This window comes from Onychostruthus taczanowskii, unplaced genomic scaffold (genome assembly GCF_017590055.1).
Source record: "Onychostruthus taczanowskii isolate IOZ18803 unplaced genomic scaffold, ASM1759005v1 scaffold6, whole genome shotgun sequence".
NCBI classification, from domain to species: Eukaryota; Metazoa; Chordata; class Aves; order Passeriformes; family Passeridae; genus Onychostruthus; species Onychostruthus taczanowskii.
The window spans coordinates 11,355,152-11,373,862 of NW_024503679.1; the positions used below are offsets into that span (position 1 = coordinate 11,355,152).

General features: G+C 47.5%; 1 protein-coding gene across 3 annotated transcripts in view; it reads left to right on the top strand.

Moving 5' to 3' along the window:
• NTRK3 (neurotrophic receptor tyrosine kinase 3) overlaps positions 1-18,711 on the top strand; it is a 203,381-nt gene that overhangs the window by 111,336 nt on the left and 73,334 nt on the right. For all 3 annotated transcript variants that reach the window (XM_041418936.1, XM_041418937.1, XM_041418938.1), the window contains exon 12: positions 1,631-1,819. In XM_041418936.1, coding sequence (XP_041274870.1) covers positions 1,631-1,819 — 189 coding nt within the window. The remainder of the gene's footprint in view (positions 1-1,630; positions 1,820-18,711) is intronic.

The following is an 18,711-nucleotide window of genomic DNA, read 5'->3' on the forward strand; positions in this document are numbered from 1 at the left end:
GGAGATCTTTATGGTCTTCTCTCAGATTATTTACACCAGTCTATGTCAGGTGATATTTACGATTTTTTTTTTAACTGCACCTTGAAATGCAGCATTCTCCCCTTCCCACCACAGATGGGCCAGCCAGCAGTGCAGGGTGTGGCTGAAGGAACGTGCACATCATGCAAAACCGAGTCCTCCTGCTCTGTCTGCAGTGAATTGACATTGCGAAGGAACAAAAGTAATTCAAACCAAAATTGCCCATTTGCTTTTTGTGTTTGGAGAAATACACCGTGTGTAGTCCCAACAGAGGCATCTTGCATCAAGAGCTGAATTTTGCTTTTGCACCTCAAGAGCTGGGAAGTCACGCGGGCCCGGGGAGTAACGTTAAAAAAGCATAACCTGCCAGAAGGAATTCACAGTAAAGGGCGAGAGCTTTTTTCCTCGTGACTAAAACACCTGTCACAGCTGCCAAGACTCTGCTAATTACACAATAACTTTATTATATCCCACTTGGAAGAACAAACAATACTTGAAGCACCAAAAATGAGCAGCCTTTAGACTAGATTAATGCAGGCAGAATGGCTGCATGGAGCCGGTGTGCTCCTCGTCCTCCCAGTAGCTCTGGAGAGTAAAATAGCTTGAAGAGTCCCTTCTTTGTTGCCAGTGCTACATAATAAAGTAATTGTGCAATTAGAAGCAGATTACTGATGGGAGATGAGCATTTTTTATGCAGTGTAGGTAAAAGGCTGGCTGCTCTGAATAAGTTGAAAGCCTAACTGCAGCATCTCTGCTCCTTTTTACTTGAGCTTCTGGTAGTCCCTGGTAACATCCAGACAGGAGAAAAAGAGTGTCACTTGTTGAGTGTGGATTTTCTTCCCATGTTAAAATATTAAAAAGGTCTCATGCAAGATTTCACTGTGGTCCCTACCTTGTCCAACACCAACGCAGCAAGAATGGCTGCAACAGGTAGTGGAGGGTCTAATACCAAAATAAAACACAGGGGATAGGAGCCTTCCATTGCTCCTATCTTTCATGCCTGACTACTTTGCTTCATTTTCTTGTCTGTCGATGGTGCTGTGAATTTTGGGGGTTAAGAGGGTAAGGGGAAGCTGCTGCCATTTGTGGTTGTGGTGGTGGGAATGAGCCTGAGCTGAGCAGGATTTGTTCCAGTACATTGTTGGTCCCTGTAGGCATCAGCCTCACTGAAGGTCTCGGTGAGTTTGCTCAGGTGAAGCTGCAGGAGGGCAAAAAGATGGGCAACACACTGGGCAACAGACATATCACAAATATGAATTTGAGGTGAACTCCTTTGGGAGTGACGTTTCTTCAGTCTAAGCCTGGTTATGATTTCTGCCAAGCTTGTGATGCCAGAGTGTACAGTCACCACAGCAACTGCACTCTCATGACAGCCCTAGGACAGGACTTTTTGCATGACTCACCTTTGGGATTTTTAGCCTGGTACCTTAAGGCCAGGAGGAAAACTTGAGATGTCTTCTCTACCCTGTGAGCTGCCTGGAGAAACTAAGCCTGGGGATGGGACAACAGGCAGGGGCGCTAGGACGGGCTGGTGGTGATCCATCCATGAGTATGGGATGAACAGGCCTCCCTGTCCTCTGCCGGCCCTGACGGATGTGTGTGCTGTTTGCAGGTCCCGTGGCAGTGATCAGCGGAGAGGAGGACTCAGCCAGTCCTCTCCACCACATCAACCACGGCATCACGACGCCCTCGTCCCTGGACGCTGGCCCGGACACGGTGGTGATCGGCATGACGCGCATCCCCGTCATCGAGAACCCCCAGTACTTCCGGCAAGGTCACAACTGCCACAAGCCAGACACGTGTGAGTGCCCGAGCCATGGCCCCCACCAGGGCTGAGGGGTGGGCTGGGGGGCTGGGGGAAGGAGGGTGGGGAGGGAGAGGTTAAGAGGATGAGGAAGAAGAGAAGGAGGTTTTTGAGGAGAGTGGGTCTTGGTATGGTCCAGAAACCAAAGTGAATCTCAGGTCTCAGAAATCACAACATACATGTAGATGCTTCCAGAAAAGACTTTCCACTCTCACCTTCACCTCCCTTCACCCTCCCTCTGCCACCCACCTGTCACCTTTCCCCCCCTGCCTGAAAGTGCCATTCCAAGCCGGGCTCTTCCTCATCAGCTCCAAGCATGAGGTCCCAGGTGTGAGCAAGAGCCCCCTGGGAGCATGGGGATGGATGTGACCCCTGCTTGGCTGGGGAAAGGACCTGCCTCCCCTTCCTCCTCCAGCAGTTTCCCAGTCATGGGGCTGCCTCTTTGGCTCCCCAAAGGGCCAGGGGGAAGCTCAGGGTACATGGGCATAGGTGTGGCAGAAGCCTGGAGCTATCTTTGTCTCCAGGAATTTTAGATGCTGGATGTCTTGTTTTTATGGGCTTCTGTAAAGCTTCTACATCTTTTCTGTATAAATTTGGTTCATGAACTGGGCTCATTAGACTAGCAGGAGGTGATCAAGTGTCCCTCTCCATGTTGTGTTTCTAAATTCTGAGCATAAAAGAAAAGTGCTGTGTAAAAGGATGCTTTTCTGGGAGTCCTGCACCACTTCCCACGCGAGTGGTGGGATGCAGCCTTCCCCAGCATGCGGATCACAGGCGGTAGCTCAGCTCTCCCAGGCCTCTCACCAGCTCTGAGATGCAAGCTGAGCAATGCAGGAGGTTTGGGTAACATTCCTCTCTTGCTGTTGCACATCCTTTTGGTGTATCTTGGCTCCAGGTAGAACTGGAAAAATAAAAATCCTGCAAAACCAAAGGTGCAAAGCCCTCAGCTTGGGCTATCTCTGTGGCCCAGCCAGAAGCAGGGAGTGCTTTGCTGATATCACCTCTGCTCTTCCCTTGGCTGCTGCTGACTCACAGGGGCAGGAGACAGACCTCAGCCCCTGTGAACAGGGAGAAGAGCCATCTCCCAACCTGCAGGAAGCCATGTAGCATTGAGTGCTCAGCAGGAGCACGCTGCTCCTGGCCTCCATTCCTCCATCAGGAGAAGGGGAGCAGCAGCTGCTGCTCCCATGGAGGTATCCCTTGGGCAGCCCACACTGTGCACCCTCATGGGTTCTGCTGGCTTGTGCCCAAGCTCTTAGCACCGTCCTTCACCTGCCAGAGCAATGGGATGTACGCAAAGAACGTGCCTGGCTTTCCCCTTCATTTTCATTTTAATGTGCTAAATTTGGTCTGTTTGTAGAGAGGGGAGGAGGAGGGCGGTGATTAGGCAGGAGTGGAGAAGCTGAATGTAGCGTGGTTTTTCTGTGCTGTTAATTATATATTTTACATTTCTTATAGCACCTCATCTCAAAATGATTTACAAACTCTGATGGCTTGGGAGGGAGGGCTCCCCCGCTTTACTTTTTCTTCCTTTCCCTGCTGTGCTGTCTCAAATCTCTTTAATCTGCACATCGACCGTTGCAAGACGTGGGTGCTCTTGAGGCTGTAGCAGAGCTTAAACCTCAAAGGATTAAGTTTTGCTCTGAGCCTTTGCCCTGTGGCATTTGTCAGAGCTGGGTGTGTTGCAGGGGAAGTCACTTGCAGCAGGATTTCACCTCAGAGCTTCAAGGGGCTGTTTGAGTAGGATCTGAAGGGTCCACAGAGATGCTTGGGGTGGCATCTGGAGGTGCTTCTCCTGTGAAGGGTGCCACAGGAGAGAATGCTCCAGCTTTTCCAGGACTGCGAGGTAGTGGGGCTGAAACCAAACCCCACAACACCGGTACTGCCTTTGGGGGATAATAAGAGGCAAACTACAGTTGGGTGCTTTCATGTTGAAAACCCTAATTTTTTTAGATTTCTTTGTCATTCATGGGGCAAAACCCAATCCTTGACTCCTCAGGCAGAGTTGAATGTGGTGTGTGTTTTGTATTTTAGTCCCCAGGCTTTAACTTGGTCAAAACTTCTGACTTCACTGGTGGCTTTTCTTGAGGCTGGAAAGTTTCAAAATTCACATATTAAATTAACTGTGCTTTGGGGAGCTTTTGCTCTAAGGGGTTTGTTTGATCTGATGTGCTCTACTCAACATAAGCCTGGGCTGCAGAGTATTTGTTGCTCCTGTTCTCCCCGTGGTTGTCATGCTGGAGGGTTTTTCCCTCTCCCTGTGCAGAGCTTGGACACAAACACTTCTTCCTTTGCTGTCACTTCTAAAGAGAGCTCCTCTGGGCTGGGGAGTGCTTCTATGCCCAGCTGAGCCTGTTCAGATGCAAACTCCTCACTCCACCACCTCCCCCAGAGCTGCTGCCCAGCTGTGAGCAAAGGTGTTCCGTGGCACCCAGCATCTCTCCTTTGCACTGAGCTGTTGCTAAAGCAACACCTTCAGCAAGCATTTTCCCTCTCCAACATGAAGCTTTTCTCCTTCCTTCTTCCTGCAAGCATCCCTGTGCTCTTGGATGCTGCCTGGGTTGAGGACATACCGATCCCCATTGCCGTGCTGCAGCGAGGGGAGCAAACTCTATGTGCTTAATGCAGTATTAATAGTGCATTGATGTGATATAGATTTCTGTCACCCTCCATACTAGCAAGCATCACTTATCACGCAGGGATGAGGGATGTTTATTCCCAGCCACTTAGCTCTGCATAATGGAATTGCAGCTGAAATATGGAGAGCAGCTCCCTGCCTGTGCAGCCGGAGGCCTTGTGCTCCCTCTGTGCAGTGCTGTCCCACGGGATCCTCTTCTTAATATGTCCTCAAGGAGACAGAGACCTGTTCTTCACTGGGAATGTGCTGTCCTCATGTTGATGGGATGAGGGGCAGAGGAACCAGCCCTCACTTCTGGCTTTCTAGGATTTTTGCAGTTGTCTTACCCTCTTTCTGTTACTGCCTGACTTAGTGCAGAGGGGACACAAGCTTGACTCAGAATTCTCTTTCCCTTCCTGGGTGAGGGGCTCTCAAAGAGCCATGAGGGACACCAGCACCACTGTGTTTTCGCATGTTGAAGTATTTAGTTGTTGAGAAGATGCTCCCCCATCTCTGTGCTGTAACTCCAGGCCGTGCTGGGTTTGTATCCTGTCCTTGCTTCAGCTGTCCTTGGCCCTACCTGGAGGGTTAAGAAAAGAGCTTGGCAATGTGGACAGTCCAATCACAAGTGGATTTCAGAAGAATAGACTAAAACTGCCTTTTTCTCCTGATCTTGTGTACATGGAAGGGAAACTAAGTTCATATCTGCTTGGCAAACAGCAGCAGGAGGAGGTCACAGGTTGTGACGAGTTTGCACCTCCATATCTGGAAATTAACAGATCAGAGGAGAAGAATGGGACTTGTGGCAAGCACAGTGGGCAGAGAAAGTGATGAGGATGAGAGTTTAGGACTACATAACATCAGCCAATGGTCAGGGATTTTGGTAATGCAAAACATGATCCAGTCTACCCCCATTTGTGGCCAAAATTTGGCTGTTTCTCCTTCTGGGCAGGCCTGGCGGTAACAGCAGCTTCTTACGTTATCTCTCTCTCTTGAATGTCAGGATTTGATTTCCCAAAATTGAAGTTTTGTAATTATGAGTAGCTGGAGACTTCTGTGGTGAAATATTGGTAATGTTTCAGAAGAAACATTTTGGAAGGTCGTTTTACTTTAATAATAGTAATTAAGTAGTAATTAATTCTAAGCACAATGCATCAGATGCAGATTGGTTCTTGGATCTGATCTCTTGAGCTTTACTCAAATGCCACAGCACAGTTTCAGAGTTGTTCGGTTCCCTTGTATTTCTCATCTAACAAAACAGGTCTTCTGGAGAATGGCACAAATTGGAGATAAAAATCCAAACCCTGATGGAGAAAATTAATCTGGGGGGCAGATCCCCCACCTGCATCCCAGCAGTGGATGCTCAGTTGCAACAAATATTGTGAAGCTGAACTTTTGGGGGAAATTCTTTGAATTTGGGGGAGGTTTTTGCCAGGCAGGACTGGAGCTGGCTGTGTTTTCCAGGACTGGCGCAGTCTGGGCACTGGGATGCATTCTCCACACGGGTGGAGCAGCCGTCCTTTCGTAGAGTCCTAATGAGGGTTTTTTTCAACCTCATTTATTACAGGCTGCCCTGACATAATTACATATTCAAAGTTAGTAATTACACGTATTCATGCTAATTAAGTAATTAGATATAATTACACTAACTGTAAATACGTGGTAATCGGCTAAAAAGAAGTACTTCAGAAAAAAACAAGGCAAATCACACAATAAAAGCGCCATCAGCACTCTTTCACTCAGTACCCTGTCTTTATCTTTTATTTCAGTGCAGCTTAAAAAGAACATTGTGGTCATTTCAAAAATCATATTTCTTAAACAAATAGATTGTCTTAACTCTGCTTTCAATAGATCTCAAAAACTAAAAGGAAAAGGATATTTACCCTTAGAACTGTTAAATTTTTTTGCTTGTCTAGTGTGTTTTGTTCATCCTAGGCATGGGAAGATACAAAGTATGCAGCATTTCTATTTTCGGTCAGTTCATGGTCCCGTTTTTGCCAAAAACAGCAACAACATAAAACTGAAGTCGTAAGTGCTTGTAGTTTTATTTGCCTAAAAAAGAAAACTGAGACAGTTGGTAGTGGAAAATAAACTTTTCCTCTTTTTTTTTTTTCTTTTCCCTGGGATAAGATAATTTGTCAAATATTCTTTTTATGGAATATAAATGTGGAGCACAGGGTGAAGTGACGGCAGCACTCTGCTTCTCCATGCCGAGCCTGGGGCCAGGCTCCACAGGTTTCAGTCCCTCACACAGAGCTCTGCTGTTTCTCCAAACTGTTCTTTTCCTCTTGCCTTCTGTAAAATGAAGTCCCCAGGCTCTTCCCCAGAAGGACCCAGCTCCCATTACTCTTCTGAAATAGGCACTTGTGAGTGAAGACTCTTCTGTGCTGGGGCTCTCATGGTTTTACAGTCTTGTCCTTCTCACTCAGCTCATGTGAGGTATTTTAAGGGTTTTAACGAGGACCTGTGAGTAGCTGTTTACTCATTTATGTGTGTTTTGCTGCTCTCTGCTGTGTCTCCTCACTGTTTGTAGCACAGCCTGGGCTTGTGGCCGGGGACTGTGGACAGCCCCTGACCTCAGAGCTCAGCTGCCAGCAGGTGAAGGCATTGGGGGTCCCTGCAATGACCTTCTGTCTCCAAACTTCCCTCCCTTCTGGTTTGCTGTTGTCTCTCATGGAAACTGCTTTGAGCTCCAAGTACTGATGTGAACATCCTGCAAAAGATTTGGATGTTGAAGAAGCCTTGTGGGCTCTGGCTGGCTGTTCCCAGAGCAGGTGCTGTAGGTATTCTAAAGAAATGTGTGGGCAACCAAAATTACTGCTTCTGTCTCCCACCAGAGGAGAGCTGAACTTCCCTTGTGCCCAGAATCACCTTCTTGTCCCCTTGCCCAGGCTGCAACATCTGACCAACAGGAGACATACCATGGACAGTGGGACTTGAGCCAACCTTCCCGGCTCTCAGTTTTCCTGCCTGGGGCTATTTTCTGCTCTGCATCATTTCTTCTATCCCTGAAAGAGCAAGTGGAAGAAATATCCACATTTTCCAGAATTCCAACCTACTTTTGCAGAAGTGGAGTGCCCATCCCACCTATTGCACCTGCACTTTGAGTTGCAGTCTCACACGCTTCAGACCTTCCTGCTGTGATAATGCTGCAGAAATGAGGTTTTTTTCAGGATGTCTTGGAAAGGCTGGCAAGATCCATTGCACATACCTTACCCATTAGCCAGCTCTGGAGATGTTGTCTGCGTGCTTGTACCATGAGGAAGAAAAGCAGCGTGGTCTGCCTGGTCCCTGCCTGCTTTAGGAGGAGCTGCTGGAGCCAGCAGTGCAGCCCTGCTCGCTCCAGATGGGATGGGCACCTGACTTGGTTTGAGCACAAGACGATCACCTCCTGCCGCTGTTTGGATTTTAGATCTATTCTCTGTTGCTTTAATGTGTGTTTACTGGAGATATCTGTAACAACACCCAGGATTAAAGGGGGACCAGCAGGCTCCAGCCCCAGAATGGGGAAGTGACACTGGCAGCCCAGCTGAGTGATGATACATTGGTTCCTGGTGGTGAAGATCCATGAGGAAGAGAAACCCTTAAACCAAGAAGAATGTGGCTTTGGGCTGTTGATGGTGACCCGCCTGTGGAGAGATTGCTGGATACAGACATCAAGGGGTTGACAGGGAAGTATTTTCTCATACAAAACTCTGCTTTCTCCTCTGCCTAACAGCATCCTTACTGGACTGTTCAATCCTGATGTCTGTGGAGTCTGGTAGCAGGGTTGGCTCACCTGGGGCAATTTCAGGAAGGGAGCTTGTGATGTGTGAACTGTCAAGAACTTAACAAGCCAGATGAGAGGAGGTCCTGACCTGTTTTCCTACTGGATTTGGAGTGGCTCTAGTGCAGCAGGCTGCTCTTTTTTCCTGGCAGCCTCATTTCTGCATCCGTTGGGTTGGACCAGAGTGCCCAAGAATGCAACATCTCATGGGGGGATGTGTATGTACACCCTGACATTCCACCTTCTATCCAGCCCCCTGCTCATCTCATACAGGGGCTCACACCCTCCCACTCCTCTTGCAGTATTCTCTGTTCTCCACATACACCCCACAGTATCCCTGTCCACTCACCCATGGTCTGGCATGAGTCCAGACTCATCATGGCAGGGTGAGAGGAGTGGGACACAACTGGGATAAAAACAGGTTTACACTCCCTCTGTTAGCAGCTGTGTGTCTGGGTCTTGGTGCTTCTCCCTACCTATTTGTGCTTGTGGTGGGCTTAAACCTGAAGGAAGTGTCTGTGCCAGAGAGAGCAGGGCTCTGTTCACCAGCCAGCTCTCTCCATGGGTGTGGTTTCATCCCTGCAAGACAAGAGACAGCAACACAGTGCTCCACCTGGGGCTATTGCAGACTCAGGCAGCCCAGGTGTCAAGAGTGTCCTCCTAATGGCTCGTGGATTTTGTGAGTTTTGCTGTGGGTCACTGTAAAAATAGCTAGTGTGTGTATGTGTGCATGGGCTGAGTGGTGGTATTGATTTCTTTTGGTCCTCATTTAAACATTTGTCTTGTTTTTGAATGAGTTTTTTGTGCCTTATAATGATTGGCTGTTGGGAAAGTGTCTGGCAGCTGGGGCACTTCTGCATTCTTGGAATAAAGAGGATGTGCCTGTGGTACTTGGCCATGGGGTACCCTCGAAGGAACCAGGAGTTCCCAGAGTGTACAAGGACATTGTCTTGCGACTTTTTAATCTCCCCAGGCTCTTTGTCAGGTTTAAAATCTCTCTGAAGTGCGTGGGGCCTCACTGTGACCAGACAGAGGTGTCTCTCTGGTTTGGAGATTGCAGGCTCTCATTGTTTGATTGTTGTCTGGTTAAATTGTGATTCCTAATTAAAAATAGCTGCTATTGTTTAGGAGTTGGAGCAGTTTTGCATGACCACACACACAGCAGGAACATTATTAGTGGTACTGCCCTGTGGGACAAGAAGTACAACCCAGAATGTAGCAGAGAACCTGCACATCAGTAGAGGTTAAAAAAACCCAAACCTGTGCTTAGTGCTGCTTTTGGGCTAAACAACCCAAAATACCCCATTCAGTCCTGAAATTTGGGGAAAGACCTATGTAAAAAATATTCTGGCTAAACAGTTTCTTGTGTGGAAGGAGGCTTTTGTTTCCCAGCCTTGTGTGGTGGCTGGCTCTGAGGAGATGGGGTGGGCAGACAGAGATGGCTCCCAGCAGCACAGGGCAGGTGGAGCAAAACATGACTGCTTCACATAGCAAAAATGCAGAAATTGCCATTTTTGATTGCTGGACACTTCCAGTCCACCTCAACATCCTGCTGTCTGTCTTGCTCTTGTTGGTGGGTGCAGGCAGTGAGTGGCTCAGTGGGATGCGGGAAGGTGCTGCCGCTCATGGAAGCACCACTTCTGCTCATGTGCAGCCCTGACCTGAAGCAGCTGTTTTTCACCATGGCTGAGAGTAAAGCACTGGCCTTGTTGAACAAGATGTGATTTGCTGAAGTGAACATACCCATTGGAGAACCCAGTAAACCCATTTCCATGTGCAGCTGATGTAAGGTTTGTATGCAAGCATCTCGAGGTGAAAAGTACATTGGAGTCACAGCATGTGAGGATTGCTCTCAATGCCTGAGCTTGTCTCCCATTAAGGCAGGGTTTATTGCATAATCCATTTTTAGATTCCTGCACGCTCATTCCTAAACACACTGGAAGTTACCTAGTGCTGAGCCTGGCTTGAATCTGTTCCAGCCCTCTCTCCCTGCCCCTCCCTGGATACATCTCTTTAGGAGATGGGAACAAACTGAGACACAGTGAAAGCATGAACATTTCTGTGTGTACCACACCAAGGACCAGGCTGTCCTGCTGTCTGCAGCCAAGTCTGGTCAACGTGGGATGCAGCACTCAAATTAAGTGATGATTTACAGTTTCACGTAGACTCAGCTTTTTCTGATGCTCATTCCAATTTCCTTTGCTGATGCTGCAGCATCACCTGAAGATTTTTTGTCACCACTATGGGTCTGTAAAAATGTCACACCTTTCTTTCAGGCCTACTAACCTATTTTTCCTCACTGAATGAGAGCACTGAGTCTGAAGGTTACTATACCTACCTATTTTTATATATAAATCTCATATATATGTTTGATCTATTTTAAATGCACTGGTTTATAATGTATGGACACCTGTTCTTATCTTACTTGTCCTTTTAACAGGTTTTACATCATCCTTCCCTGTCCAACCACCATACTCCTTTTTTCCCTTTGCGAGATAAAAGGGAATTTTTTATTCCTACAATACAAACATGTCTTAAATTCAGGACAAGCAGTTTCTCTTGCTCCCATAAGTATGTCAGGAGACAGCTAAGTCTCCTAAGTATATATGGCAAATTGCAATTGGAAGAAAACACTGGAACAAAATTTCCTTAGTCCTTGTCTCCCTTCTCCCAGCCCTTCTCACCCCTCCACCTCCCTCTTGCAGGATTAAGCCAAGCTAATCCTCAGATGAGCAAGATCTTGGGAAAGCAAAGAGCCAAGGGAGGAGAAAGAAAAATCCTTCACACTCAACACTAATAAGGAAATTATAGGCATCCTACATTATGAATTGGATGAATTTTTAATGGTTAGAAATGCAGCTGATTTATAATGCATCCATCCAGGACTGCAGGGCCTGTCGCCAGCTAATAAATAAATGACAGGCTCTTTGTATTAAAAGTATCAGTCATTTTATGTCTCTGTGCTGTAATTGATGGGGAGCATTGAGCAAGGGAGGTGGTGGCCATCAGGTGTATGCAAGAGCAAGGACCTTGTGTTTCAAGCTATACCTGGGGGCTTGGCATACCAGAAAGTTACAGCCCAGTCTTCCAAGTCTTCTCTCAGATGGGCCACTGCTCCTGCTCTAGCCCATTGCTCATATTCCAGAACCAGGGTAATAAAGGATTTAGCTGGGGCTGCGTAGTTTTGAAAGGTCATTTTAAGCCCAGTTTAGGGCCCTGTTGGACATGTCTTATGCTGTAGAACAAGTTAGTTACCCTGGACAGCAGGAATGGCTCCATCTAGGGTGGCTGCCCAAAGATTCCTTCCTACATGTGGAATGAGGAGGGAGGCTTTGGGTCTGCCTCTTGTGAGACTCCTGGTGAAGGGTGGGGGAGATTGTGCTGTCTTTTCTCTTGACAGTCCTGGCTATTGGCACAGTCAGGGTGAGACGAGCCCAGAGTCAGGGATCAGCATGAATTCATTCAAATCCCAACACAAATGTTCACACTGAGGCTGTGTTAAAAATAAATTCTGGGCAAATCCCAGAGATGGGGTGGGGTGCGGTGGGACTGTTCTGGTCTTGTGCCAGATCCCAGCAGAGCCCAAATGTCAGGGGAACATTACTGAGAGCACAGCAGGCAGCTGAGTATCTGAGGCATGGGGTAGATTTTATCCTCTTCCTAATGAGAAGTAACCTGACATGTTGTATCTCCACTATTTCCTGGAAAGAGGCATTCCTCCTTCCAGCCCATCAAAGGGCTGCCGGGCATCTTCGTCTCCATTTTATGGATGAGGAGAGGCAGCTGGAAAAACATCAATTTGCTCAAGGTCATGCCAGGTTGCTGACAGCTAGCAGCCTGGCCCATGTTCAGCCCACTGGACCATGTTGCATGTTTATGAGTCCCCACCTGAAGTCCTTTCACAGCCAGTCTTTTGGAGTCAGGGGTTTAGATGGATAAACACATCCTTGGAACTGTCAGCTGCATATTATGATCCCAGAAAATGGCAGTTCTGGACTTTCCCTTCTCTTTTCCAGATAGGTTAGATCAAATTCTCCCTTTCCACCTTCATGGGGGCCATGCTACAGTCTTAACATGTTCTGCTTTGCTCTCTTGACTACTTCTGAAGAGACCTCTCCTTGCAGGTCTCATTCCACCTAGGCATTGCCTCCTCCAATCATTGGAGTGTGTTGGAACCTGAGTCCAGGGCTCAGAGGAAGAGCAGTCATTTTTCAACTTGGCTTTAGTCCCTGGCTGCAGGAATTAGGCAGGGAGGCTGGGATATGAGCTTGGCTGCCCAAGGAAAGCACTGCTGTCTAAGATGCAGACTTTCATCTTGACCTGGAGGAAGGAAACGCTTATTACCTTATTTATTACATTTCCCCATGGCAGTGTAAATACCATATCCAAGATAGATATAGATCTTATGAATAATATAGAGATTTGAACTAAGTAATTGCTGTGCTTTTTTAATAGAAGAGATCCTCAGTGTCGAGTAGTATTAATGATCTGTCTTGACATGGGCTCTGCAGAGGGCAATTGCAAACCCCAGTTCCGTGAGAATTTGAGAAATTGGGGGAGAAATCCTAATGTGCTGTTCATCCCCTCCGTTCCCTGTGGGACACTTCAGAACAAGTATCCTGTCTGCTGATTTTTTCTCAGCTTTCCCTAGACCCTCTAAGGACAGGAAGGCTAAGTGGGTTTTGGGAAAACAAATCCCTTTTGTAGGCAGGCTGGGCTGCGTTGTCAGAGGAGGGAACTTTTGGAGGAAATGTAATACAAAGATCCTAGCAGCTCCCTGTGGTCACTAAGAGTTCTCCAGACATTTCTAGAAGAGCAAAATGATTAGTTACAGTGAAATAGCTAAATTCAGGCAGAGGTAGTGATATTTTATGTGTCTGCTGATCTGAGCCTTGTCTCTTCTCTGTAGCTTTAATATGAAGCTCTCCTTTCCACTTGCTCTCTGAAACACTTGTGCAGCCTTGCTGCTGTGTGCTATTAAACAGGTGGCTATGTTATTATGAGAAATTCTCTATAAAGTCCACTCTTTAATGCTTTAGAATCTTTGGGGATGAAATTAAGATACTAAGAACTCTGGAGATTTAACACCTTTTTTGCAATGACATTGTTGTGGGGGAAAGGATAAGGGGATAGCAATCCCAGGATGTGGAGTGAGTCACTTTGTGCTTTGCATCACTGGTGGCAGGGAGCTGGTAACCCCACTGGCTGGTCCTTCTTGCTCCCTGCTGTAGAGGTGTTGGTGTTACAGCTGCAGAGCTCCAAGGCCTCTTTAAATAAATGGAGCTGTCTGAGAAGGCTATGAATGCCTTTTCAATTTATTTTCTTCCCCCCCCGCAAACATAGCACCACAAGTCTGAGTCAGGCTGTCAACCTTTTTCATTCCTCTCTTTATAGCCACATCCTGCTTTAAGGTTATTTCTCATCCTTCTTCCACCATCACCCTTTTAACAGGAATAAGGGCAGGTGAGACCAGTGGACTCCACAGCCCATGTTGTCACCTTGTCAGTTCAGGAGGAGCAGGTCTTGCTGACCTCTGTGGGCTCAGGTGTTTCTTTGATACAGGAATGGTAGCTCATTAACACTCTGTGCCCTGCAGATAACTTTTATTGATCATCAGCTGCTTAATCAAAAACTCTATCACAGTTTGTTTCGATTATTTTTTCCATCTCTTCATCTCTGGAGAATTGGCTTAGCCAAAGTTAATGTACTCATTATGCAGTTGGGAAACCACTGCTACAGACTGCTATGTAAATCAAGAGTTTAGGAAGGTTTGTGTCGTCCTTCCCACATCTAGCAGGAAGAATACACTGGGTGCATATTGCTCTGCCTGATGTGGTGAAACAGGTATGAAGGGGGTTTAGCTGAACTGGATTTTGACAAGCCTAGTGTGGCAGAACATTTCTCCCAGGTTGCACAGAGCCCAGGCTCCATATCTACATGCCCACAGTCCTGCTACAGTGAGGAACAGCCCTGCTGCTGCACCTGGTCCTGTATCTAAACAGATCTGAGCACCCCTGAAATCAGAACCCTTGCGTGTGGTGTTCTTGCACCACAGCTGGAAACTCTGTGGACAATGACTTTACTCTCTTGGAAACTGTCAGAGCTCTGGGGAAGGGACTGAGAGGAAGTTGATCAGCAAGAGTCAAAAATATTTCCCAACTTCTACCATGTCTTTAATGACCATCTCTGAGTAGTGGCTTGAGTAGGAGCACAAGAAAGATTTGGGAGGGAAGCCCCGAGACAGGAGTGCTGCTTGTTGTGCCACTCCAAACTTATTTCTTACTTTAGTTATGATGGATGTCCTGATATGATTAATTTTCCTTTTGTCTTTTAATGTTTACTGCATAAAATCATTCTCCTTGATCCTATACCCTATCAGGGCTACATACTCCATGCTGACTATGGTGTTGTAATGTCCTAATTTGATTGCAGAGGGTCGTGTCCTGTATAATGTTGTCTCATTTTCTCAGTAGTCGATGCAAACTCAATTTTATTTTCTTTGAAAAGAAGGGAAGAGGAGGCAGGAGCCCAGAATCCACAGCTGAGCCTATACCTGCAGCACTCACCTTGTTGCTTGACTGTAATGACGCATGTAGTTCAGCTTGGATGGGACCTACATGCTTGTTTTATTTATTTCTTTTCCTGATGGTGCTGAAGGAGAGAAAGAATGGAAGCTACAGCAGAGAAGGGCCCTCATTTGTAGGAGCTGGCACCGCTGATTAGCCTCAAGGAGTCATTAATCCAACAGGCTGGACGCTCCCTTGATGGAGCTTATCTCAGGAGGGCAGGGTTAGCTGTGTCTCCCTGTGGGCCCTGGCTGAGTGCTCAGCTTTCTCCTCTTGTCTCCAATTAGATGCTGGGTCCCTTGTACCGCTGTGTTTCACCTGCCTCACAGACCCTTCACCTGCCTTCCGCCTCTGTAATTTACGAGTAGCTCAGAGGGGAGAAGGAGGGTCTGGTCTCAATTTCTGTGGCTCATTTGCATGTGAAATAAGCACGTCTCTTCAGCAGAGCTGCCAGCAGTCTCCTGGCCCCGCTGCTCTCATTCAGCACGGCTTTGACAGCTCCAAGGCTGTGGCTCGGTGAGCGGTGGCAGGGCTTGCTCATAAACTGGAAGTGTCACTGTGTTTTTGCAGAGCTCGTCCAGAAAATGGTGTTTTTCAGCAGCTCATAAAGGAGGTGTCAGCCTGGGACTTGGTCTGTGGAAAAAGAACCTGTTTTTGCAAGCTGCAGAGAGCACAAGCCCTCAGCTCTGGCTCCAGGGCCATTCCTGCTGGCTGGGATTGCTGCTGGGGCAAATTATTCAGCTGATGGTTTCATTGCTAATTTCCTCATGGGTCCTGGACTCTCTGACTCTGTATTTATCTCAGGGTATTCCTCCTTCTCAGCCCTGTCTTTTCTTGTCCTGTTGGGCTTTCAGTGGGTTTTTGATTGAAAATGGAGAGAGAGGATTGAAATGGAGAGAGGAGGAGTTAGAGAGGCACTGGCAGGCAAAATGCATGTAGTGGTTGAATGAATAAATCAACAGGTCTCCAGGTGTGCCACCAAACAGGCTCTCTTGTCGTGGTCCAAGGATTTAGTGGGAAGAGGCCAGGCAGTGGAGTGGCAGTGGTCTCTGTGGCTGGACAAGGACCAAGGGAATAGATTCATAAGTCTTGAGGACAGGAAGAGAGGGAGGAGACTGGACATTGGTCACTCATGTGATCCTCCTTGGAAGAATACCAGGTTCCATGAAGGAAGCACAAATCTAGGCCTGATTTTTTTTTTTCCATTTCAAAATATTTAATCAGAGAATTAAATATGAAATCCCTTTAAGAAGAGGCTGGCACACGGCAGCTGGCTGAGTGTTGCAATCAATGTATCCGCTGTGGAATGTTTCCTGCAGAAGTATTACATCCTCTCTCATTTACTTGATGATTTTTAGGGTGAATCAATCAAAAGATGCTGCACACAAATAGTTCAGCCTGTGATCCTGTGGGTGTCCATCACAGAGATATTTGCTCCATGTTAATAGACCTGTTGATTAACAAAAAACCTACCTTTTTAAAATAGAAAGCTGTTACTTGATGGCAATTGTTAGCATTGGTTTTTCTGCCTCCCCACCTCCCCAGCACAGCTCTCATTCTGCGCCAATGCAGGTGACTGCAACAAAACCCAGGTCTGCACTGCTGGGGAGAAGAGACTCGCATCTCACCCAAGCAGTTACCTGAGGAGAACCTTCTCTTGGAGGTTGGGAAGGGCAGAGAGGGACTTCTCTGTACTCGGTGGATGACTTCACCACTCTGTGTCTTGTTCTATTAATTGTGTTTCTGCACCCATCTACCTTGGCATGTGATGTCCTGTTTGACTTCAGGTATATCTGAAGAAGATATTCCCCTGAAATCCCCATCAGACCAAGGCTCAGCAGCTCCTTGAGGAGTCTGATTGGGTTGTACAATAGCTGAATGCATGGGAATTTTTATTTGGTCTGTAAAGCTTCTAGTCTGCTGAAGCATTACTGTTCATTTTGTTCCTCTACAACATGGACACTTGTCAAGGCTCCACATTTCTGGGTGAAAATATGCCCATGTTGCAGTGTTAGCTGTTGCTTTTCTGTTGCTAGGATGGCAATAACCCTAGCTGGAATTTTAAGCATTAGAAGATCAGGATGGTGCCTCCTGCATAGACGTCCTTACCTTTGAAATCCAAATCTGAGCAGACCCAGCCCTGTGATGACTAAAGCTATGCAAACGAGGGAGCAGCACACTTGGTGCTGCCAGAGCTCTGGTGTGGCACTGGGAGCATATCCCAGGACAGAGCAGTGTGCTGAGCTGTGACACAGCTCCCTGCAGAGGCGGTCATGCAGCAGGGCTGAGCAGCCCAAAAGGACCAGGCTTGTGGCTGTGGGCTGTGTTCAGCCTCATGCTGGTAGTTGCCAGCAGCTGTTCTGCTTTCTGGGAAGCGTGTTGGGATCTTTCCTGCTCAGCTGGAGGCTGTGAGAGCATTTGGTCCTCTCCCAGGCTGCTGGTGCAAAGCAGCCACTGTTCAGTTTGGCGGGCCAAGCATCGCTTCAGGCTCCACTGCAGAGGGGACCAACCCCCCCGTGTCACTTGTTTATCTCTGTCATTTATTGCTACAAAACAGCTCGCCCAGAGCCGTCCTTCCCACAGCTGGTGGGAGTCAAAGTGCCGAGGCTGTTAGTGGATTAGGGCAGCAGAGTGAAAACCATTTGGTGTTTCTATCCTGATTCTTCTGGGTGCCTTTAATTAGCATGATTGCTCAGCACAGATTTTGCCATGTTCTTTAGCTCCCCTGGTTAGGATAATTATTCCCCCAGCTCCTTTTGTTCCAATTCCTGATCGCTTACAAAGTCTCCTGTTAAAAGCCATTAAATCTGTAATGTGAGAGTAAATGTTCAGCAGCGTTGTGCTCTCAGCCCCACACGTGTGAGTGCGAGCTCTCGGCCCCTCTCCTGCACTCCTCTGCTCCCTGCCACGTGCTCCGTGCTGTGGCATCCCTCTCTGCTTCCCTCTCACGCTTCCCCCCTGGCCATCCCACGTGTCCCACACACAGCAGGTTCTGTGCACGCTCTCCCTGCTTTCTGATGGCACTTTTGGCATCACTCAGCTTGGTTTCCTCTGTGCACAGGCTGGTTTTGGGAGTGAGGTTGAATTCTGGGCTGCGGACTGTGATCTCTCACATTTAGTTGCATGTGCAAATGTGGAGGTGCTGTTACAAGTGTATGTTCTTGTATGTTTTAGTCGTGGTGTGGGGAGTTCTTGCTTCAAGGAACAGCTGAAATAGAGGGGGAGATGTTCTAGCTGTGGTGGAAAGTAGGATTTTTGTTGATAGATGATGGAGAAGGGGAAAAACTTATTTTCCTTATTTTTTAAGTAAAGTTGTTTTCCTCCTCAAGCATAAAAGCCTCCAGTGGAGGGAGGGAAAATAGGTTTTGGATAGCCATGTTCCCAGGAGTTTCCATGTTGCAGTGCCTCCCCATCTGGAGGCCTGTGAGCTCAGCCCCTTCAGTGCCCCGATCTCTGCTGATGTTTGATCAGCACATGCCAATGGCTTAAGTGGGGCAGACACACAAAGGCTTACACAGAGTGATGTGGTGTGAAATAAGATTGGACTTGAGTGCTTTAAATGCCTTGTGCATTTAGGTGAGTTGATGTGAGAGGAAGAAGGGAGAGAGTGAGCCTTATTTGCAGACCCAGAGTGAAACTGGGGCAGGGAAGGGTCTGGCAGATGTGTAGTTTGTTAAGCTCAGAGCTGATTGCTTGAGCAAATATTCACAGCTAGACCACTTGCTGGAAAAAGCATGCCAGAAATGACTCCTGATCCTTCTTCCCTCCTTTGAATGATGCCCCCTAATCAACAGCAGACAGACATTTTGGGCTTAGATCTTGAATTGCTGCCCTGCTGTGCTGTGCCAGACCTTCCCCACTCTGCTCTGGGGTGGAGTGAGGGTTTCCTTGAACAGCAGCAACCCCCACAGGGCTCCTGACTCACCTCATCTGTGGCTCC